This window comes from Lutra lutra, chromosome 13, assembly GCF_902655055.1.
Source record: "Lutra lutra chromosome 13, mLutLut1.2, whole genome shotgun sequence".
Classification (NCBI taxonomy): domain Eukaryota; kingdom Metazoa; phylum Chordata; class Mammalia; order Carnivora; family Mustelidae; genus Lutra; species Lutra lutra.
In genome coordinates, this window is record NC_062290.1 from 58,420,564 (window position 1) to 58,442,874 (window position 22,311).

The window sequence follows — 22,311 nt, forward strand, 5'->3', positions numbered from 1 at the left end:
CGCATTGGCTTCTCTGCTCAGCAGGGAGCCTGCTTCCTCCTCTCTCTGCCTGCTTCTCTGTGATCTCTGCCTGTCAAATAAATGAATAAAATAAAAATAAAAAAAAAAAAAAAAGAATGTGGGAAGAAACTAAATCAGCAGTTACATACAACTCTTATGTCCCTCCAAAGTTGGGTCAAGCTTTCTGGCTCTAAAGGCCTGTCTTCTCTCTGGCTCCCTCCCTATAATTCCTCCTCTAGGTTCCAATAGGGCCCCATAGAAACCCAGGAGGAAAAATACCCCAGAATCACTAATCATCCCTCTCTAAGCTTCTGGCCTATTTCCTGATTCTTGGAACTGCAGATCCTGTTCCTCCCAATTTTGACCCCAGCTATTTCCCTCACACATACCCCTGCCATCATCCTGGAGTTGCCAGGTGGTTCCTCAGTGAGCTGCCCAAATGGGAGCCCCTCCTAGGACTCCGAGGGCTTGTGATACCACCTTACTGAAGCATTCATTCAGTACCAGTCACCATGTTTATTCCACTTGACCATTACACCATGGCTAGAGCAGACTGGATCAGGATAGGATGTTGAGGTATGTAACAACAGTCTTCAAGAGGCTGGCCCTGAAATTCTGGGGACTAGTGACACTCGGAAAGCTGTTCATGGTAGAAAACACCAAGTGATGCTTAGAGAAAAGGCAATATGCAGAAGTTGGGAAGGAGGAAAACCCCGAGTTAGCCACAAAGAGAATAGGGAGAAGTCAGGCAGTTGCTGCTAGCAAGACACCAGAGTGCCTGCCAGAGCTTCTAGGGGTGTGTTAGATGCTCCTTGACCTTCTGTGTTTGAGAGGCCTGGCTGGGGAGCTGCTCAGAGGATTTCACGTCTCTAATATCCCCTGAATCTGCATCACTTGCCTCTCCCTCAGAGTCTTCTCTATTACTCTGGGCAACCTCCCTTGGAAAGCACAGAATGCAGCATTCAAAGCTTGACCACAGCCTTCTGGCCTTATGGTTGGTCCCCTAATCCCTGCCCTAAAGCCCGTATTGAGGCCTTTGTCCTCCATTTCTCCCAACCTCCTAACCCCTCCCACCTAGACTCAGCCAAATATCATTTCACCACTCTCAAATTGCTGGGCCCTCCATGCCACAATGTGAACCCAGAAGAGCCCCAAGTTTGTACTTTCCTGGTGGACACTCAATCTACTGAATACATTGGAGAAGACCTCAAAATCCAGTGGGAGACTCACCTGACTTAACTCTTCACTGAATCTACACTGCCCACAATCCTGCTCTGTTCCTGCAGACTCCTGGCTACCACTGCAATCTTTACCTCTCTCCTCATGCCCCTGCCTTACCATGGTGAATGTAAGAGTCTATGGCCAAGTTGAGACAGAAAAGGAGCAGCAAGTGGTAAAAAGGAAGGATGAAACCTGGAGAGGAGATATAAAATTGAGCTATAGGGTTTTTTTTTTAAGATTTTATTTATTTATTTGACAGAGAGAACAAGTAGGCAGAGAGGCAGGCAGAGAGAGTGGGAAGCAGGCTGAACAGAGCCTGATATGGGGCTCATCCCAGGACCTGAGATCATGACCTGAGCTGAAGGCAGAGGCTTAAACTACTGAGCCACCCAGGCGCCCCAAACTATAGGTTGTTTTTTAAAGTCTATTTATTTAAGTAATCTCTATACCTAACATGGGGCTTGAACTCATGACCCTGAGATCAAGAGCCACACGATATTCCAACTGAGCCAGCCAGGTGCCCCATGAGTTGTTTTTAAGATAGAAAAAAATGTGTTTGTAAGTGGAGTTATTAATAATGATAGCAATTAACATTTATATAACACTATACGCCCAGGTGGTATCTAAGAGTTATATGTGTGTATTTCTACATTTAATCCTCATAACAACCCTATGAGGTAAAAACCACATATATTCTGTGTTATGGATGGGATCACTAAGGCTCAGAGTACTACTTGCCCAAGTTCACAAAGCAGTAACTTACTAGCAAATGGCAGAACTAGGATTCAAATCCAGGTAGTCAGTACTTGAGATCATGACCTTAATCACTACATTGTAAATCACTACCATGTAAAAAATGCTGCAAAAGAAAAATGTCCCTAAATTAGGGGTGGGATGGAAGGGTACAGGGACTCCCCCTTCTTTATTCTCACCTCCACATAGCAGGTCAAGCAGAGGCTCATCAAACAAATGGGCAGAACGTTTATTTCCTAACCCACTCCCTGGATCTCTGTCAGAAGAAAGGACAGAGGCACAGTAGGTAGAATGCCAAGTAAACCCTTCTTAAGCAATCCAGACCCCAGCTGAGACTGCACACCTGTAACTCTTCGTAGCAGTCCCTTTTCACACTCCAGAAAGAAGGGGAAGCAGGACAGGGAGGCCCATTTCTGTGGATTCAGGTCTTGTTGGGGATGTTGAACAGTTACAAGAGGCTTTCCTGAGGCAAAGCCATCTTAGACATTTGTGCGTGGAAAACAGCTTGCTTGGCACACCTTCAGGACCAGGTGTCGCGAACTCTTCTTCGGGGTCGTGGACCACAGCTGGAGCTTGATGTGGGGCCCAGGCCAGGGGGTGCTCCTGGAGGCTGGTAGCCACACTCATTGGGATCCAGGGGGTCCCGGCTGAGCAGTACCCACACTGCAGGTACATGGCGGCGCACCGTGAGGGGATCCAGGCCTGTGTCAGGTGAGACTGGCACCCAGCTGTCCTCGGTCTGCAGGAAGCGCAGCTTAGTAAGCTGATGCAGGCCCGGTACACGCCGCTTGACAATCTCAGCACAGCTGACTGCCTTCCCAGCAGCCCGACCAGAACCTGAGAACACCACATGCCGTGCACCACCACCCTCCAATCGACCCAGTGCCAGCCCCAATAGGTTGCGGATTTTGCTGCCATCTCGGACCCGCATCTCCAGGGTATCAGGAGGTAGCCGCGGCATCGGAGAAGGTGCTGGGAGTTCCACGGAGCCAGCTTTCCGGTAGTGCTCCATTCCACTTGCTGTTGTGTCTGAATTTCACGGTCCACTGCAGGGAAGTGTCAGATGAATGCTGGGCAATACGCCCCAAGCCATCCTCTAACCCCAGCTCTCCAGGAAATGGTCCCACTCCTCATCCCAGACTTCCCAGGAACAGGACTGTATCCCCTCACCCCTGGTTTCTCAGCACAGGTGCCATGCCTACTTTATCCTGGGAAAAGGCAGTATCCCAAATGCCCCATTCTTCTGGACATAGCCATAAGCCTCCCTCCACCGTGCATTCCCTGACACAGGGCCAAATTCATCAAACACTGGGCTCTTTAGGATAGGCCCGGCCCCCTCATCCTAAGCTCCCTAGGACTGGGACTGAGCCTCCTTCACCTTGAGCTCCTTGGGACAGGGCTGTGCCCTTCAACATGGACTTCAAGTACCTCCATTTTTACCTCAACCTGTACTTTCTAATGAAGTTCTTTCCAGTTTATCTTTCTTCCAGTCTTTTTTTTTTTTTTAAAGCTCTACACCCAACGTGGGGCTCCAACTCACAACCCCCAAGATCAAGAGTTGCATGCTCTACTGAGCCAGCAAGGCACCCCTTTAGCTATCTTTTAACTCAGGCAAAAGACCCTGCAAGCAAAGCATCCCCTGATGGGAACCAAAACTACCCCTCAAGCAGTAAGGACTGTGTTAAGGCCAGCAAGATCCTCTTTGGCCCTAAGACAATGAGGACCTGCCTTTTACTGCCCATTGCACCTACAGACTTACTGCTGCCCCACGTTCTCCTTGTATAAACACAGAAGCACTGTCAGCACTTTGAAGACAGTTTTTGAGACAGCACTGAGTCCGCTGTCTTCTCAGTGTTGGATCCACTGAAATAAAGTTCTTTCTTGTTTTATCGACACTCATCTCTCTGCCTTTGGATTTTGTCAGCCGGGAGTGGCACAATCTGTTCTGTTCGGGACCCCCAGAGCCAGGTGCTTTTGCGTCCCCGTGCCCCGGTTACAACCTTGCCGCAGACTTCTGAAAACAAGACTAAGCGCCCCTCACCCACAGCTCTCTAAGACAGGGACAAGGACCCCTCACTCCGCTCGCAGAGGTTCCTACACTCCAAGCTGCCTGGCAAGAGCAAAGAACCCTCCTCCACATGCTCCTCAAACAGAACTGAACCCCTCCCCCATTCCGGGATCCTAAGAATAGGGCCGAGCACCTCTCACCCTGAGATTCCCAGTGTTGATGCTCCCAACCCAGGTCACTCAGAAACTCAAACAGAGGCTTGACGCGGGGCGCTGCGTGGGCTACTCCTAGAGCGGGGTCCACAGCACGGCCCCCTCCACCGCCACGGGCGGTCCAAAGGCCAGTATGCCTCAGACACCAAGGAGCCAGCCTCCGCTCTCCTCCCTGTACATCCAGACACCCGTATCACCGACCCCAAACCCGCCGCGCTCCAGCTCTCACCGCCACGGCTGCGCACACCTCCGGTTCAATATGGAGCCAAGATGGCGCGCACGCCGGGAGCGCGCCGAAGCCGCGGGGCCGCGCACGCCGGGTAGAGGCGGGAGCTGCAGGGCCGTGGCCTACCCGGCTGTAGCCCGCGGTGCCTCAGCGGCAAAACGGAGGATGGGTTGGCCGTCTAGGAGTGAGCTGAGCCAGGGCAGCCTGAGACCATGAACATACAGGCAGTCTCCGCTGTTACGCCCTGGGGAAGGGGTACCCCTACCGGGGCGCAGAAGAGCCCCGCGGAGAGGAGCCACCATCAGAGATTCGCGTCCCAAAGATGGGGAGGATCCGGCCCTGAGAAGATGGCCGGGGGGCGTCACCAGTAGAGCGCATGCAATAGCAAAGGCGAAGCAGTGGGTTTCACTTGACGGGGCAAGAGGTTCCGTTTGAAGTGGCTGCTGCTGCGCGGGGGAGAGCGTTGGTCACCGAGTTCTGAGCTTCGACCTCATCCTGTGGGCATGGCGAGCCACGTTGGCTTTTCATCAGGGGCCAGTCAAACCAGTTTGTGTGCACAGCTCACTCTGGCTGCCGCCAAAGGGGGTGGGAGCGGGGAAACTGGTCTGCAACCGCGGGTGAACAGTCGGCGGGGTGCCGGGGGCGTGCCCACGGAGACTCGTATGGTGCCTAGCGCATAGTAGCTCAAATATTTGTTAAATGATTTAAGAGAATGAAACAGAAATAGCAGTTGGAATAGAGAAAAGTAGATTAAGTTGGGAGATAATAGGAGGTAGGTTTGGTGAGTTGGTGACTGTACTGAGAAGAAGGGAAAAATCTAGGATGACTGCCAAGTTCCCATCTTAGGACATGCTGAATTTGAGATGCTAGAGAAACGGTGCAGGTGGGGTGGCGGGCGGGCAGGCAGCTCTAAAGGGGTTTGGGGCCACAGCGCTCCCTGAGACCACAAGGGGGCAGCAAACACTTGGTGGAGTGAGGCACTAATCTCCATCTCCGCTCCATCAAGCTCCCTCCGTCCCTATCCCAGCCACCCCCACCCCCACCACTCCAAAAACAGCCCATGCCCACCAAAGAGCCCAAAGCCCTGCAACCAAACCTATTCTGGGCTCCTCTTCCCGCTTAACAGCACCAAGTAAGCTTTTAAGAGAGAAACCTCAAGGATCCTGCCTTTGCACATGCTGCTCCCCTGGCTCCCGAATACCCTGCATATCACCTTCCAGGGATGCCTCCCCCATCCCTTTCTCTTTGGTGCTCCAAAGGACCCAGTGCCCAACTGGTGGGATGGGTCTTTTCCTTGATCATCTCTGCAGCTAGTTTGTGCAGGGCAGGGATCACATCCTCCCCACCTAGCATGGTATCTGACATTTGGAGGATACTTGATAAATGTGAGATAAATGAATGCACAAACAAATCTTCCACTCATATTAATAAAATGAGAGTATCTGTGCTGAGAGCTCTACATCCCCCAGAAAGCCAGACCAGGATGAGTATAGCTCCTGGTCCAACCACTAGCAAGGCTGACAATTCTGCCCTCTACCATCCTCATCTTCACCATCATTCCCATCAAAGACCAGGAAGTTGGCACACACCTCCAGTGATTTCTATAGTTTATTGTCACTGGAATAGGACACTGATGTGGGGAAAGGGTGCAAATAGCAAACATCAAGTAGCTAGAGCTCTGACCTCAGAGCCCCACCTGAATGCAGGTAGGCTGAGAATCCAGTAAATACAGAGCTGCCTCTGCCCTGTTACAAAGGCAGTTTAGCACATGGCCCTGGAGCCTGGCTGTCCTGGCCCACCCAGGAATGGGAAGCAGCCATCATTCCTCTGCTGGCTTCACTTGCTTGGCGGCCTCTAGCTGGCAAAGTAGCTCATCCCACTGCACAAACTGCTTGGAGAGAAGCATCGTCTGGTGGCAGGTCAAGGTGAGAACAAGAGCTTGAATGAGGGAGTGGAGAGATCTTCCACCTGCTAAAGGGTTGGGGAGGAGGGGAATAGACAGGGTCATTGGGATGGGGTAAAACAGCCAGAGCTGGAGATGGAACAAAAGGACAGGGCTTTGGGCAGCATTCTTTAGGGGCCTGGCTGAGCAGAAAGGATACAGTCTTGTTGTATTCCTCCAGGAGAGCCTTGGACTCCTCAGTGATCTCCACACACTGGTCCTATGGGGCCAAAATATGACAGAGAAAGGAGATGGATAAAGTCCCCACTTCCCACTCACTTTCCTGCCTTATAAGGGGCCCTCACTCCCCATAAAGCCTAGAAAAGGTAGTGTTTAACCCCAGAGCCAAAAGGAGCAAATTTCTAGCAAGGCACAATCAAGCTCCAAGATGGGTACCTTAACAGCAGTCCTAAGGGGGAGTGGACCACTCATTTAAGGAAATATTCCTGTTAGTTTATAGACATATATATACCTCCTTTCCTGTCCCCTACGTTTGAATCCTCTCTGAACTTTAATCTAAGGCCTGGGAATGGTAAAACAAAACAAAACAGAAAACAGCTCCTCCACTCATAGTCAAGGACACACCATCCCCAGAAATTCTTGGGCACCTCCCATTATCAACCTTCTGGTGTCTCAGAACAGTCCTACTCAGAGGCAAGAGACCTAAGGCAGATGGAAGATAAAGGATAAATCTTCAAGTTTCCCCTGGAGCTGACATGAGCGTAGCCTGAAGCTGCTTCCCCAGGTAGCACGGGTGGGGACTAGGAGCCTCACCACCTCTACTTTCCCTTCCAGTCCTCTCCCCTCCCATACCTGCTGCTGGATGTGGATCTGGGCCAAGCGCTGCAGGCGGGCAGCATGCTCAGGAACGGCTGTAAAACACAACACACACTGCCTGATGATGCTTGTGCCTTCCCCTGGGACTGCTCAATAGTCCATTAGGTCTTCAGCAGGATTAGAGTATTGAGTGGAGAAGCTAAGCAAACGCCAGCCTTCATCGACCACTGCAGCTAAAGGTGGCGGGGCTCCATGCCCACCCATCTTACTCTAGGACCCAGAGGGGGTGAAGATACAGGCTCCTAGGAGAAAACAAGGAGGGGGTCCCCAGAGTTGCCCCATGCCCCCACTCCAGTGCTGTAAGCAGGATGAAGTAAAAAAGCTTTGCCTATCATAGGATTTCTCCCTTTGCTCTCAGCCAGTGGGACCAGGTCTGCCTGGAATAGGGAGCCTGCAGGTGGGTTGAAGATGAATGCCAGGTTCCTATGCTGGACACCTGGAATCCAACACCCAGAGCCTTGGCCACCATGCTGGGCCCTCAGCTTAAGGGCTGTCAGACCCTCAGCAGATAGCTGATCAGGGGTGGGGATAGGGAACTGGGAAAAAATACCTCCAGAGACAGACAAGATGGATATCTGGATTCAATTAAAGTCACTGTCTGCCTGTAAAAACAGGCCCAGGGACTGATCTGGGAAGTGCGGTGGGAAGAATTTACACACATTCACAAGCCTGGCAGGAACTCGGGCTTCACAGCACCATGCAGAACAGATGCTGAGAGTGTGAGGAAGAAGGTAGAAGGAATACCCAGAGTTGGGGGCTGCTGGACTTAAACTAGTGTCCTTAGGTCCAAACTGCCTGAGGTTCTGAAACTGACTCTGCTCTGGCCATTTTAATCCCAATGCAGGTAGCAGGTAGCCCCAGGATGAGGGTAAAGATAAGGAACAGACTTAGCTTGAACCCAGGGCACCTGAGGCACAGGAAAGTCCTAGCCATCCACCCACCTCCCCAAGCAGAATAGTAGAGCTGCAGCCCCAAAGAGGTACCTTTGATGTGAGCACTGTCCAGCATGGGCACCAAAGCCTCCACCTGCTCCAGGAGTGCAATCTGGGATAAGATAAACTGCTCCTCTGAGGCAAAAACAGACAAGGCAGTGAGGTAAGCCTGGGCACTGCTACTTCTATGTGAGGGGCTGAGAACATGGCAGGGGAGATGGCTGAGTCCTGGAGCATGGGGCAGCTACTCTGCCCACTGCCCCTTCTCTAGGTGCATATTCCCCCATTCTGCCCCCACCTCTCCTAGATGCCTCTGGTATGAGCCATCTTGAGCCCAAAGAGCCTCTACATTTCTCCAAATCCCACCTGTCTTAAAAGTCTTAACTCTAGGGGCGCCTGGGTGGCTCAGTGGGTTAAGCCGCTGCCTTCGGCTCGGGTCATGATCTCAGAGTCCTGGGATCGAGCCCCGCATAGGGCTCTCTGCTCAGCAGGGAGCCTGCTTCCTCCTCTCTATCTGCCTGCCTCTCTGCCTGCTTGTGATCTCTCTGTCAAATAAATAAATAAAATCTTAAAAAAAAAAAAAAAAAAGTCTTAACTCTAGGGCCTCTTTAGCCTCCTATTAGCAAACTCAGTAAGTCCCTCTGACACCACAGGAGACAAAGTACTTCAGACTTGGGTCTCCATGCCCAAGGACTCCTGGGATGGTATGAAAGAGGAGACATGCGCCAGACTATCCGGCAGGTTCTGCTCAGTGGCCCTGAGAGGCAGGGACAATTACAAGCTTCTGGAGAGCTAGGGCAGTAACAACAGAGCCCAGTGAGAAGAGCAGGATCTGGACTGGACCTGGCACAGGTGATTTCAATGGCTGCAGTGAGTAGGAAGCACATTCAAGAAGAGATGACTATTATGTCAAATGTTGGGAGGCAAGGATGCTTATCAATTAATAGAGGAAAAAGAAGTCAATTGGCTGAATTGGTGCAAAGAAAGCACAGGAAACAGCTGCATGGGAAGGTAGATCCATAGACTATAGAAGGCTCTGACTGGCAGGCTAAGGAATTAGGATTTTATTCTAGCAAGGAGAGAGATGGAGAAGCTGAGGTTCCAAAGTAGACAAAGTAGCATATTGATGTGTTTGGGGAAGAGGATACTGGATCACATGCATGGAGAGAAAGACTAGGGTCAGGAAGAGGACTTGACTGTAACTATTCATGTATGAGGGGACAGACACTGAGGCAGTGGACAGGGAGGGATGGAGAGGCTGGACTCCATAGTTGGTGTAGGAGAAGATCTCCTGAACTTGGTACCTCAGCCATGGCAATGGTTTAAGGATGTCCTGGTTCACCACCATATACCTCACACCAAGGATGGTCTGGATCACAGCAGATGATCAGTCATTAAACATCTTTTGAATGAATGAACAAACAAAGTACTTGGCAAGCCCTACCTCATGGAGTGGCTGATTAAACTGGGTAGCAGACATTGCCAGGTCTAGAACTATGAAATCCTAGTGCTTTCTCACATGAAAGAAAAATGTTGAAACTCATACCAATATTCTCGCCTCTCCCAAATGCAATGTTCTGCTCCCACCCTTTCCTAGAAGCTCTCCTGTCTAGTGAATGGAAGTGAGGAAGGTTCTGAAGGAAAATCCTAGAGATAGATCACTGATAGAACACTGAAGTAGTTCCCACTATTGCTGGCACTATGGCCTGCAGCTGGCTCAGAATGATACCATACCCAAAGCCTACTAGAGGACTACATGATGACCTCAGGCCTCAGCCCAGAGCTAGGCCAGAATTCCAGACAGCAGATTTCAGAGCTGTATCCATGAGAGAACTGTCAGGGTGGCCATCTCTGTGCCCAGCTTCCCCCACAAACCATAATCCCCAGATGCATGTGCACACATTGTCCAGCGCTACCTGCTAATATGAATTGCAGCTTAGAGGCATCAGGTATGGCAATGCGGTCAATGTATTCAGGATCCAGATATTTGATCAGGTCTTCAACTAGAAAAGAAGCAAGATGGAAAATGGGATGGGGCTGGGGAGTGGGGAATCTGTCTTATGAAGGATATTAGGGGATATTAGAAGGATATCAGTGGTCAACCTTGGGGAGAGCCTTGAGTGGGAAGATGACATCCACAGTGCCCATCAGCAGACCTCCATCAGGCCTCATCTCCCTTTCTCTCCCCTCTGACCACGTCCTGGTTAACCTCAGCCTTTACAGCTGGGAACACAATTGCCTCCACTATTCTGGGGCCCTCACCTTTCCCACTGACCTATCTTCAACAAAGGTGGAAGGTCCCTTGCCCCTTAGTGTCACCAAGACAAGTCAGAGCTTTTTCTAATTTTTAGGTTGCTTGCTTTGACATAGCAAAAAAGTATGGCTAAAAAAAATAAGGTATGGAAAAAAAAAAAATTAGACCCTGAGGCTCTCAGGGTCTAATTTCTTTCCTGCCTTTGAACCTTGCCTATGGAAATCCCATATCTCTCCTCCTTACTCTACCAAGAGGATCTTTGAGGCAGAGTCTTATCCCATAACTTAGGACACTATCATGGGCTTGGAGTTTAAGCAAACACCCCACTTTACCATTTCAGCGAGAAAACATCTTCACATTCTATCCCTATAGGGCAATTCCAGTGACCTACTGGGCTGGAGGGCAAGGACCACATCCCATGAAGCACAGGCATAGGAAGGTCAGGCAGGCCCCCTATGGAATCACTTACTCTTTTTGTACAGAATCTTCACTCTCTCCCTCTTGCTGGCAATGTTCCCCAAAGCCACCTGTACCTTGACTAGGCCATCAGCCACCTGTAAGGGGATTGAAAGTTAATTCCAAGATTCAGCTCTTGACTCAAGGCTTGAAAGAGGTAAAAAACACTCATTCCCTCAGACTCCCAAATCTTGTCCAAACAAAGTAGGCTGGCCCCTTCTTTTGCCTTAAAGGAGATGCAACCCCACCTTCCGGGAATCCTCAGTGTGAAGGGGAAGATAATCATGTAGTCCTTGGGAAGCTTCAAGTCTGATTAGGGAGATAATTAACTATAATTGCATTCATAGGGCATTAGTATATCCTATATATTATATTCCCTGGTTCCTACCTCTCTAGCTGAACCTACCTAGACTTTAGGGGTAGAGGGTGTGGAGTCCCAATATCAAAGTGTTAAACAAAGGGAGAGGCTATAGGAGTGAATGATCTCACCCAGGTTTCTAAAACCTGTATTTTAGAATACAGGATAAGGAATGCCAATATGCAAGGGTCAAATATATGGGGAGGCAAATAGGACTAAGCAGCAACAGCTATAGAGGAAGGAGGAAAATTAGGATTTAGTGTCATAGATGTCAACTGAAGCAAATGTTTTGAGAAATCAGTTCTCAAATGGGGCATAATCTGTTACTGACAACTAATTCCAGAAGAAATGTACAAAAGACATCATTACCTCTGATGCACTTAACGCCAGGGAATGCCTGACACTCCGCCTTCAGTAAAAGATCTTCTCATAGTAAAAAGGAGATGAGGGGGTGGGGGTTGAGAGAACTAAGCTTCACAGTTGTCAAAATCCAGTCACTGGTGTGAAGGAGTCCGGTCCATATCTCAACATCGGGTACCCAATCTCTTCCCCTCCTAGTCCTGGCTCTTTCAGACCTCGCCTCCCATCCCGGGGGCCTTCCTTATCCACCTTTGCTCTGCCTCCTCTGGCGTCCCATGGCTTTCCTTCTGTACAGTATTTAGCAATTAATGACGCAGCGCTCTGTGACGGCCCTTCCACTGCGGACTCCAGCTCTTCATGATACTCTCTCTAGTCAGTTTCTCGAGTGTGTTAGGTCTCCCCAAGTTAGTCCGCGAGGACAGAGGAGGAGTCTTAGTCAGAGTTCACACCGAGCCCATTGCAATTGGTGCTAATAACCCGCAGTGCACGCCATATGAAAATGGACCCCGAGGGTCCGATAAGCTCTGGAAGGAATAAAGGAACCTTTATTATGTCAAAAGCCAGGCTGCGGGAGATGAAACTGGAGTGGTAGCATCCATCCCAAGGACCAGGCCAGTAGACCGCTCTTGCTCTGCCCCAAAAAGAGAGCACTGGAAACCAGATCGCTCACCTTCCGCGAGCCGCGCGGCCCGCCCGACCCGTACACCCAGCGCTCCAGTTCCTCCACACGGGCCTGTAGCCGCTGCACACCGGTCACAGCCGCCATAGCTACTGCCACCCCGCCTCAGCCGGGGATCAACCAGAAGGCGGGACATCCGGCCAAATAGAGAAGGTTGGCTAATCCGAGTGCGTGGGTGAACCACGATACGGGAAGTGTCGTCACGATTCAGCCCTCCGATGCCGGAAGTGACCGACAGGGCCCGTGAAAGATGTCAAAAGCTGTCTGGTTACCTAGGCAACGGTTACCCTAGACAAGTTGTCAAGCCCTACCTTAGCTTCCAGCTTCTGCTGGTCAAGACAAGGTTTTGCCTTTCTTCTAATTCCAGGGTACCGGAAAGGTTTCCCACCCTATTCCTCGAGATTGCCCATATAAATACACCTATTTTTAAAGGATTGATCCTTTCCCATAGATCAGTAGGAGACTCCCTGGGATACCACAATCAAGAGTCTTAGAGGTTCAAGCGATTAAATGTCTTGCCCAAGGCCACCCCACACTCTAGTAGTAGAATCAGGATTTGAACTCAGGCAGTCCGAGTCATGAAATACAGCCCCTCTATTTTCCTTCCTTCCTTCCTTTTTAAAAAAAGATTTTATTTATTTATTTGACAAATCACAAGTAGGGAGAGAGGGGGCTCTCCTGAGCAGAGAGCCCGATGAGGGGGCTCGATCCCGGGACCCTGAGACCATGACCTGAGCCAAAGGCAGAGGCTTAACTTACTGAGCCATCCAGGCACCCCCCGCCCCAGCCCCTCTACTTTCATGGACCTTTGCTGTTCTCTCGTCCCCTCTGAGAACCTCTGGCCTCAACCCCCAGACCCAAAGAAAAAGGAGAGGAGGCACTGGAGAGGGAGGGACTGCAGCTTTATTGTTCAGATATGACCTGAGGGACGACTCCTTCACAACACCCCAACCTAACCCTTCACATGGCTTCTGAAGAGAAGCAGGTATGATTTGAAGAGGTGGGGTCCTAGAGATGACATCGACACAGGGAGGCACATGAGGACATGACTGAGGTTACTGGGGGCAGAACTCTTTGGTAGATGCTGATGCTGTTGGGGTCAGGCAGGGAGGAGATGCTCTCCCTTTACAATGAGGTAGATGTAACATTGAAAGAAAACTCTTTGGCTTCAATCCCACATGGCATCTTGGGGGTGGGGGGGTCATGTCCCAGGGCTGGGTCCTAGAGTGGGCACCCTGAAAGAATCAAGGTGTGGGGGATGTCCCCTCCCCTCCCCTCAGCATTGGAGCTGGGACTCTTAATTCCAAGTGGGAGTTCTCATGGTGAGGTGCTGGAAGGGGGTCCTGTAGGGAGAAGAGGTGCAGGGTTGGTTGGACCCTGGGAAGCTGGCACAGGCTGGCGACGGGCAAAGAGGACACCTGACAAAGGGGTGAGGAGATGGTAGAGGGAAAACACAGGCAGGAAAGGGTGGGCACAGAAACAGAAGAGGAAAACAAAAGTCAGTGTCTTGATTGTTAGAACACCACACACATATCCCTGCCACAAACCAATGAGGACAAACCCCTTAGGTCAGTGGAGACACCTATGCCAATATAGATACCCTCAAACAGGTAAACAAGAAATATTTACACTGATACATAGGCCCATGACAAGGCAGACATCCCATGGTACCCATGCCAGAGAGGTCATGCCTTAGACCCCATGCCATTGTAGACACCACTTTAACCCATGCCATTGTAGCAATCCCCTGACCACCACATTACCCATGCAAGTTTGGATATCCCTGAACCTCATGCTAGCTGAGAAATTCTAAAATCCCCATGCCAGAGCAAATACCCCTGACCTCATGCCAGTATAGACAGCCTGCAGTACCCATACCAGTGTAGACCACCCCGTTGATCTCTAGTGCCATGTTGATACTGCTGATACCACTGCCTGCCAGATTGAGAGGCCCATCCAGCCGCTCTTCTGTCCAGGAGGGGCAGGGAGTCACATTTTGGAGAATCAGGCTTCAGACTTATAAGCTCCCCCCTCCATCCTTATAGACAACCCCCATTCCACTTCTGCCCAACACCTATAATCATACAGTTGTCTATTGAGGGATCTTTCTGCCCCACCTCCAACATCTATGTTCTCCTTCAGTGCACAGACCCCTCCTCACCCCTCAGGGGAACCTTGCCACGGGGCAGGAAACTGGGGGGAACTCCAGGTCGAGGTGGGTCCATGTGCCCCATCAGCACAGCCCTCTTCTCTGGCGGCTCCTCTGGTGCCAACTTCTCCCTTGCAGTTCCCAAAGCCAGGCCCACAGGCAGTGCCAGTCGAGGGGCTGGAATTGCGCTTTCCTCTGGAAGAACAGGTCATTCAACTCTCTGGACCAACCAACTCTGCCTCTGCATTTGGTTCACCTCCCAGGCCTGGGACCAATGGAGGTTACCCAAGCTGAAGCACCAAGTGTGATCCGCCCCGCCCCCGCCCCGCCCCATCCAGAGTCTCAGCCTCGAGGCTCTCAAGCTGGCGAGCCCAAAGGGCCAATATATGCCTAGGTTGGTCCAAGATAATGTGGGGGCTTTCCTTGTTCTTAGTTATTAAATAATACAGGTCACAGGAGGCAAAAACTACATGCAAATAGGAGCCCAAGTTGGACAGGTGTGGAATGGACCTCCTCTAGATAAATGGCCTTTTTCTGAGCTTCAGGCCCACATCGCAGTAACCTGTACCCCAGACCTCCCACGGCTTCATTGACCCCAAACCTCGGTACATCTGAACCTTAGTGATCGGCAAACCCCAGCGCCCTGTCAGTCCTTACTGACCTCATACCTCAATGCCTCCCAGACTTCAGAGTCGCCACATTTTAATGTTCTCTATATTTCAGCACACCCCCTAGGTCTCAGAGACGCCCAAACCTCAGCCCCTCTCCCCTCACACCTTTCTTAATGGGGCTCGGGCTCAGCTGCGCGCAGGCGTGGGCCGGCAGGCCTGAGGCGGAGCCCTGGGCAGGACGGGGGCTGGGCGTAGGCGTCAGCTGGGCGGTGCCCGGAACCGAGAGGTGGCCCGGGGTTCCCCGAGGGGTAGGCCCAGCTAAGCCGTAGAGCGGGGCGGCGGTATAAGCCTGACGACGGCCCTCGCGTCGGTTGCTGTCGATGGCTGCCTGGAGCTCCCCCGGGGAGCTGAGTGCCTGCGTCTCGCACTCGTAGGGGTACAGGTACTTCATGTACCTAGGGACGGACGAACAAGGCAGGGTGGGTGGGAGGCTGGACCCAACTGATCAAGCCCACCACGAAAGTACCCCTGGGCCCTCCACGCTCTGTGGTCCCCTTCCCGCGCCTTCCCCGATACGCTCGCGCGCCTGGCCTCACTGGGTGCGTAGTGTGAAGGCTGCCGACGTGATGGTGGTGGGCAGGCTGAGGCCGCGCGTGACCTCCCGCCACACCTTGCGGTTGATGACTTCCACCAGGCCACCTTTGGCTGTCACCAGACGGAAGAGCGCATACAGGTCCAGCACCTGTTTTGCCATGATGGGCACACGGTTCACTGGCGTCCCTGGTAGGAGGTGGACAGAGAGTCAGGACATTAAGACTGAGATCCTGTCTGCGGACATCCTCAAGGACTGAAGGAGTCAGTTACCTGGGCGAGGCCAGGGTACAGCGCAAGACCTCTGAGAAAAGAGAATAGGGAGGGGTGGGGAGGTGGGATTCCAGGCAGAGTCCACAGAGCCCCCAAGCCCTGCATTGTAGCAGGAAGGACAGGAAACTAGATCAGGGGTCGGCAAACTTCAGTAAAGGTCCAGACGGTAAATATTACAGGCTTTGAGGGTCAAACCTCCTCTATCCGAACGACTCCACTCTGCCATAGATTGAAAGCAGGTATAGAGTATATTTAGAGGAATGGGCCCGGCTGTGTTGCAATAAAAACTTTATTTACAGTCCCTGAAATTCGAATTTCACAGGTCCTGAAATGTCATTCGTCTTTTAATTTTTTCCCACTATTTAAAAATGTAAAAACCATTCTTATCCCGTTGGCAGCTAGATTTGGCCAGCAGGCTTAAGTTTGCCGACCCCTGGGGTAGACTCCTGGGGTAGACCGTAGTAAGGACTTCCTGATAGTGCTGAAGAGCTGGACTCCCCTAAGTAGGGGCCCCAGGATGGCTGCCCGAGACCGGGGGATAGGTGATAGGAGAAGCAGCAGCCCCCAGCTCGGCTCGCCAACTCCGCAGCTCACGCCGCCGCCCCCGCTGGCCAGTCCTGACAAAGGGGCCTGTCTGCGCTGAGCGATGGGCCCCAGTTAATTCCTTACCGATCTCGTCCCCTTCCGCCGCCGCCTTTGGACCCGAACAATTAGCTGCGGCCTGATTAATGGGGGGAAATTATCGGTCCCGCGGGACCTCCTCCCGCAGCAGAGGGAGCGGAGGGAGGCAGGGACCGGAGGGAGGCAGAGCTCCCGGCCTGAGGGTGATGGGAGGGAATGCTGGGACCTGCTCAGACCACCCTACCCCACTTCCCCAGCGGAGGCAGACCTCGAGAATGACTGGGCCTCCCAAGGAAGCAAAAAAGACCTGGGGTCCCACTGATGCTCCCTGGCTAGAAAGGATCCCAAAAGGGGATGCTGGGCCTGCAGTGGGAGCCTGGGGGACTTTGACCAGCAGCTGCACTAAGGGAGGGGGGGTGCAGTGCAGCTAGTTAATTAGTGGCTTATCAGGCCAAGCTCCAAGTGAGTTAATTAGCTTTGTAGAGAGAGATAATGAGTCAGTCTTCCGACCCATGAATCTGGGGAGAAGCCTAAGTGATGGACTGCCGCCCACCCTGATCTCCTGGACCCTTGCATTTTCTTCTAGCTCTGAGATTCCTGGAAAGGAATTCCTCCTCCTCCACAACCCCAAATCACATGGTCCCCAGCCTACCCCTTGGGAAGTCCTTCCTTCAGTCTAATCCCAGTCCTTCCTGCTGTGGAGCACATTGGGTGTCCCCTGCCTAAAGCAAGGGGAAACTGAGGAGAGACAAGGCTGGACAAAGGGCCACTGAAAGAGGAACAAGGCATTCCCAGCCTCCCAATCCTGGGAACCCCCGCAAGCCAACCCCTTACCAGTTCCCCCTCCCACCCTCCCAATTGATCCCACACTCATTAACCTGCCAGTGGGCTGGCCACTAATTAATCCCTGGGTGGAGGAGGGGGGCAAGGTCAGAGGTTAAAGACGCTATTGAGGGCCCAAAGGATAGGTGTTGCCAAGCTCAGGCAGAGAGGACCCAACCTAGGGACTAAACCTTGGGGTCTCCCTTCCTCAAAACTGGTAAGTAGGGGTCCTTCCCTTACATCACCCCACTCACCCCTCTTCTGCATGAAGCTAAACAGGTCATCCAGAAATTCCTTCCTCTTGGGGTCTGCATCAAGCTCGTACAGCTGGGGAAGGACTGAGGTCATTTTTTCAGCTCCATTGGCTTCCCCCCGCCCTCTGGAACCCCAACTCAGGTTATACCCTGAATAAGGGTTCTTAGTGAAAGGGTGAGTAGGGTCTGAAATGTGGACTCCCTGGCATTAGACTCTCTCCCTGTGAGGGTAGGTAGGAGCACTTTTTTCTAATATACGCAGAGACCCTCCACTGGCCAGGCAGGCCCTGGGAAACTCAAACAATTCCTCTGGGGAATAGGGGACTGAGAGGAAGCTTAGGAGGCCCAGCCTGCCCTCCAGGGCATGCACAGAGCCCTAGGGAGGAAGTCAGGCTAGGAGAGTGCATCACATTGAAGAAACTGACAGATGTCTCTGAGGCACTCATTTACTCTTGCTCATTCCTGCAAAGGCTTCTTGCTTTTCACATCTCCATGTATCAAGGCTGGGGACGAAGGGCAAGAGATACCTCTAAACCATTCCTCAGGCAGAGTGGATGCTCAGAAGCTCCTGGATTGAAACTTGGAGCCCCTCAGCCCACCTTCTGGTCTCTTTCCAGGGACAGCGACCTCTCTACTATAGAGGCTGCCACAGAGGTAATGGCCCTGCACCACCCAGGACCTGCGGGGTCAGAACTTGGAAGGCCCAGAGGTCATTCCACATATTTCCAGTCACCTGGAGCCTCATCTCCAGTTTCACCTCCCAAATACCACCCAGGAGAAACAATCCCCAAGAGTAACAGTCATTTACCCAGAATAACAGTCCCTGAGTAACACCAATAGGTAACATTCCATTCCCCAAGAAGAACTCTCAGAATAAAAAAAAAAAAAAAAAACACCCATAAGTAACAAACCCTAGAGTTTCACGTTAGACCTACACTCCCACAAGAACTGAGCCTGAAGTATTAGATGGATACAAACAAATAACACACATGCTCTCCAAGTAATAATTCCCAGAATTACAGCCAGAAGAAACAGTCGCTAGAACCACAGAGCTCTGAATAACTCTTCCAGTTTGACACTAATGCCACAGAGTACTAGGCACAGATGAATACTTCTGGAAAATACCCAAGACCAACATCCTACAAGTAACATTACCAGGACAACACACCTAGAGTCAGAGTCCCTCATAATACCCTCATAGTGACAACCTGAAGCAGTGCCTTAGAATAACAACCAGATGCATTCCACAGAGAGGAAGAACCTCAAATTAAGGCTCTATGAGTAAGATCTTGTCATTCCCAGCTGTGCAGGAGTCCTTTAGTCACACTGCGGCTGTAGTGGCCATCATAGACTAGGAACTGTCACCCACAGACTTCAGGCCAGGGAGAGGTTTGGATGAGGGCAGTGCACCAGGGAAGAGATGAGGGGGCTATCAGCTTGCCAGAGGACTAGCAACCTCCAGCCTGCTTCAAAAGACAGAAATAGGCAGCCCAGGAAACCCAAACTGGTTGCTGGAATATGACCTTGTGACTTGATGTGGGAGAAGGGAGGGTAAGATGGTTCTGGCACTGGAATCCTCATTCCTCAGATCCCGCTCCCTCAAAAGAATTCTGGAAGCTCCTCACCCCTCCCACTTTTCCTTCCAGCCTCACCAAAAGCCTCTAGTCTGTCATGCCTCCATGTTTCTGGGCGTCTCCTGCACCTTTCAGTGTGTGCCTATGCACTTCTTTCCATGTCTCTGGATGTCTGTTTCTCCCTTCCTGTCATTTTCTATTTTTCAGTCTTCCCCCTCTCTCCAAGTCTCTGTGTCTCTGTCTTTCCATCCTGCAGAGGGCAGTGGGGGTGGGTGGGCTAAGAATCCCCTGGTTTTGCCTTTGCCCAGAGAAAGGGGAGAGGGCCTGACATCGAGGGGGTCCTACCTGCTTGAACTGTTCCTCGTAGGTCCATTCATGGGGATGAGGTCCAGGGGGTTGGCTGGAAGGTGAGCTGGGGCCCCGTGTCCCTGGACGGCTCTCCTCGGCTGCCTCCTCCTCTGCCCCGGCTTCCTCCCCTTCCTCATCCTCTTCAGCATCCTCCTCTTCTTCAGTCCCAACCTCCCCCAAGGCCCCGTCAGGGGCCTGCAGGGTCCGGGGGCCAGGCAAAGGAGGTAGTGGTGGTGGCAGTGAGCGTGGGGGGGCCAATGGCCCCACCCCTTGGGCCAGGCGGGCTGCCTGCTGCCTCTGCAGGGCCTCCATTACAGCTTCCAGGCGCAGTCCCCCAGCTGGTGAAGGGGCTGGCACCAGGCGGGGCCCAGAGGAAAGGGCCGCCTGTGGGGGTGGGAATTATGAGTGTTGGGCCCTGCTGCCCCCACAACCCCCAGCACAAGAGGAGCTGGTCACTGTTTCAGGGAAGTGTAAGGGGGCCACAAGAAAAAAAGCAGAAAGATAGCTTTCCCAGAGATCGACAGACAGAGGTAGAAAGAGCAGGAGAGACAAGAAACGAGATCCAAAGAGATGGAAAGGGACATTGACAGAGGACAGGTAGAGACAGCAGATCAGAGAGGGTGACAAGGACCAAGAAACAGAGAGAAGGAGTGGGGAGAGAAGGGGAGAGCAAAAGAGAGATCCAAGGGAGAGACAATGACAGGAGAGGTACAGAAATAGAAATAGAGATGAGACTGAGAGATAATGAGAGATAGAGGCGGGAAGAGACAGAGATATCCAGCAAACACAAGAGCGGAGAGACAGAAGTAGGGAGAGATGAGATTGATAGAGATGCTGGGTAAAGAGGGAAGGTAAGAGACATAGAGAAGCAAGAGATAAATAACAAGACCTGAGTGACAGGCAGTCAGTCCAGAGAGGGACAGGGACAGAGACAGACCTGGAGAGACAGACAAATAGTGAGACAGTGGTTGAGAGGGACCGGGAAATAGCGACGCAGCACGAAGGAGACAGAGACTGAAGAGAGACAAGAGATTAGAAGGAAACAGGGCGAGACAGTAAATAGGGGGAAACAGAGACAGAAGCAAGGAAACAGACGGAGAGACGAGGCAGAGACGCAGAGGACCAGCACTGAGGAGGCGCGGGAACAGAGGGCGGCGGGGACAGAGCCTGGGACCGGGCGGGCTAGGGACCACGACCGCGGGGTCTCGACGCCCGCTCTCTGGCTCCCCACGGCCCGCGGCGCACTCACCAGCCTGGCGCGGCCCGGTGCCCCCGGCGTCTCCACGGCGCTCCCTCTGCTCCGCCCGCCTCTCGGGCAGCCACTTGCTCGGCTCGCTTCCCTGCGCGGGGTCCCCCGCCGTGCGCTCCTGCCGCCGTGCGCTCTTCTGGCCGCGGTGCGCTCACGAGCGGCTCTGCCGGCGCGGCCGCGGGGGCGGGACCCGACAGGGGCAGGGCGGGCGGGGGCGCCGGGGGAGAGGCCCTGGGGGCCTCTGCCGATCCCAGCCCCCCAACAGGTGTTTCCCCCTACGTACTATCAGAAGGGGGGGAGGGGGCGCTGGAGAGCTGCCGGGGATCGTTCAAAGGAGAGTGAGGAGTCTAACACCATTGGACTCTGGACCAGGGCCCCGTCACACCAAGTCGTGCCCCCCAAATCCACACTCAGTGCCTGGCATTCACACACAGATAACCGTGTTCACACTCTGTCACAAGTTCAGGCACATAGCCGCCCTGTCTCACATATCTGGTTACATGGACATTACAGCACCAGTGGCCTGGGCAGGTTGTGATCATGAGGGGGTCTCAATCCGCAAGATGCTAGGTGAATGTGGAGGGCCTGCATAGAGCAAAAGCTTCCCCCTGCCCTGCCCAAGCGCTGTCCCCAACCGCAGGCACGCTGCAGCTTGCACAGTCCGTGCCCACGGTGGTGAAGGCACACATCTGCACTGACACGCAGAGGTCCCTGAACTGCTTCAGCACCCACATCAGCAGGCTACACACGCCACACGCAGATACATTCACACTTTGTTTTTCTTGTTTTGTTTTAAAGCTTTTGTAATCTTCTGTTATGGACATTTTCAAACATATACCCAAGGAGAGTGAATAGTATTATGAACCTCTGGTATCCATCCCACATTTCAACTGTCATTCTTATCATTTTGCCAATCTTCACATGCTTCCTCAACCATTTTGTGTGTGACTCCACAGTTTCTATTTCCAGACCCCTTCAGCCAACTGTTCCAGGCCCACTCTACCTCCAGTGATCCCCCAGAGGCTGAGATTCTTTATCTTATTTGGGGGCACTGAGTGGCAGGCCACGATTTGATTTTTCCTCTGAGAAGCTTGGATACCCCCTCCCTTTCCTAGGCACCCTCATAACTTCTCCAGTTTCTTCCTGTGCCCAATGGGATGGACCTACCAAAAGCATGACAGCCATCCAGAAATGATTCCAAGTGTGTGAGTGAACAACCTGTATCTGTTGGTTTGATACCTGGTTTGAGTATGAAACTCAGCTATGTCAGAGCCAGCACCAGGGACCATCCTCTGACTTCACACCCAGTGAGGCACACTGTTCCCAGGGCCAAGATTCCTCCAGGAGGCAGAAATCCAGGTGTGACTTTGCCTTCCCTCCCCTCCCCTTCCCTCCTCTCAGACCCAGCTTGTCTTGGCCTGGATCACTAGCTCTTCTCACTTCTCTTCTTGTGCTCAGTAACACCTTGCAGGGCTTCTTCTTCTTCTTCTTCTTTTTTTTTTGAAAGATTTTATTTATTTATTTGACACACAGAGAGAGATCACAAGTAGGCAGAGAGGCAGGCAGAGAGAGGGGGAAGCA

At 52.3% G+C, this 22,311-nt stretch overlaps 3 protein-coding genes across 6 annotated transcripts; all 3 read right to left on the minus strand.

Moving 5' to 3' along the window:
* Positions 1–2,182: 2,182 nt before the first annotated feature.
* RPP25L (ribonuclease P/MRP subunit p25 like) lies at positions 2,183–4,556 on the minus strand. 2 transcript variants are annotated; one of them, XM_047700003.1, is made up of 2 exons: positions 4,424–4,556; positions 2,183–3,020 (listed from the first exon to the last, which is right to left on the minus strand). In XM_047700003.1, exon 2 carries the CDS (start codon positions 2,984–2,986, stop codon positions 2,495–2,497), a length of 492 nt encoding a protein of 163 aa, XP_047555959.1. In that variant the 5' UTR covers positions 2,987–3,020; positions 4,424–4,556; the 3' UTR covers positions 2,183–2,494. The 2 variants fall into 2 exon arrangements, with proteins under 2 accessions (XP_047555959.1, XP_047555960.1); XM_047700004.1 differs by lacking the exon at positions 4,424–4,556 and adding an exon at positions 4,183–4,380.
* Positions 4,557–6,010: 1,454 nt separating this feature from the next.
* DCTN3 (dynactin subunit 3) lies at positions 6,011–12,381 on the minus strand. Of its 2 annotated transcripts, XM_047700000.1 has the most exons (7): positions 12,230–12,381; positions 10,855–10,939; positions 10,048–10,134; positions 8,183–8,266; positions 7,176–7,234; positions 6,523–6,582; positions 6,011–6,329 (listed from the first exon to the last, which is right to left on the minus strand). In XM_047700000.1, the coding sequence occupies exons 1-7, from the start codon at positions 12,323–12,325 to the stop codon at positions 6,240–6,242; spliced, it is 561 nt and encodes a 186-aa protein (XP_047555956.1). In that variant the 5' UTR covers positions 12,326–12,381; the 3' UTR covers positions 6,011–6,239. The 2 variants fall into 2 exon arrangements, with proteins under 2 accessions (XP_047555956.1, XP_047555957.1); XM_047700001.1 differs by lacking the exon at positions 6,523–6,582 and having other exon boundaries at positions 6,284–6,388.
* A 742-nt stretch (positions 12,382–13,123) lies between these two features.
* On the minus strand, positions 13,124–22,116 carry ARID3C (AT-rich interaction domain 3C). 2 transcript variants are annotated; one of them, XM_047699997.1, is made up of 7 exons: positions 19,479–22,116; positions 17,560–17,632; positions 15,595–15,778; positions 15,164–15,453; positions 14,400–14,582; positions 14,117–14,206; positions 13,124–13,656 (listed from the first exon to the last, which is right to left on the minus strand). In XM_047699997.1, the coding sequence occupies exons 1-7, from the start codon at positions 19,791–19,793 to the stop codon at positions 13,556–13,558; spliced, it is 1,236 nt and encodes a 411-aa protein (XP_047555953.1). In that variant the 5' UTR covers positions 19,794–22,116; the 3' UTR covers positions 13,124–13,555. The 2 variants fall into 2 exon arrangements, with proteins under 2 accessions (XP_047555953.1, XP_047555952.1); XM_047699996.1 differs by lacking the exon at positions 14,117–14,206.
* Between the last annotated feature and the right edge of the window lie 195 nt (positions 22,117–22,311).

What these genes read in the sequence shown, in the direction of transcription:
- RPP25L (XM_047700003.1), bottom strand. Translation starts at nt 2,986, where the DNA reads ATGGAGCACTACCGGAAAGCTGGCTCCGTGGAACTCCCAGCACCTTCT.
- ARID3C (XM_047699997.1), bottom strand. Translation starts at nt 19,793, where the DNA reads ATGGAGGCCCTGCAGAGGCAGCAGGCAGCCCGCCTGGCCCAAGGGGTG. An exon ending in GCCTTCACACTACGCACCCA is followed by an intron (nt 15,454 to 15,594) that starts GTGAGGCCAGGC and finishes GTCCGTCCCTAG; the next exon opens with GTACATGAAGTACCTGTACC. An exon ending in CAACGGGGTGGTCTACACTG is followed by an intron (nt 13,657 to 14,116) that starts GTATGGGTACTG and finishes CCCCTTTGTCAG; the next exon opens with GTGTCCTCTTTGCCCGTCGC.
- DCTN3 (XM_047700000.1), bottom strand. Translation starts at nt 12,325, where the DNA reads ATGGCGGCTGTGACCGGTGTGCAGCGGCTACAGGCCCGTGTGGAGGAA. An exon ending in GCTGCAATTCATATTAGCAG is followed by an intron (nt 8,267 to 10,047) that starts GTAGCGCTGGAC and finishes TTTTTGCCTCAG; the next exon opens with AGGAGCAGTTTATCTTATCC. An exon ending in TGGAGGAATACAACAAGACT is followed by an intron (nt 6,330 to 6,522) that starts GTATCCTTTCTG and finishes ACCTGCCACCAG; the next exon opens with ACGATGCTTCTCTCCAAGCA.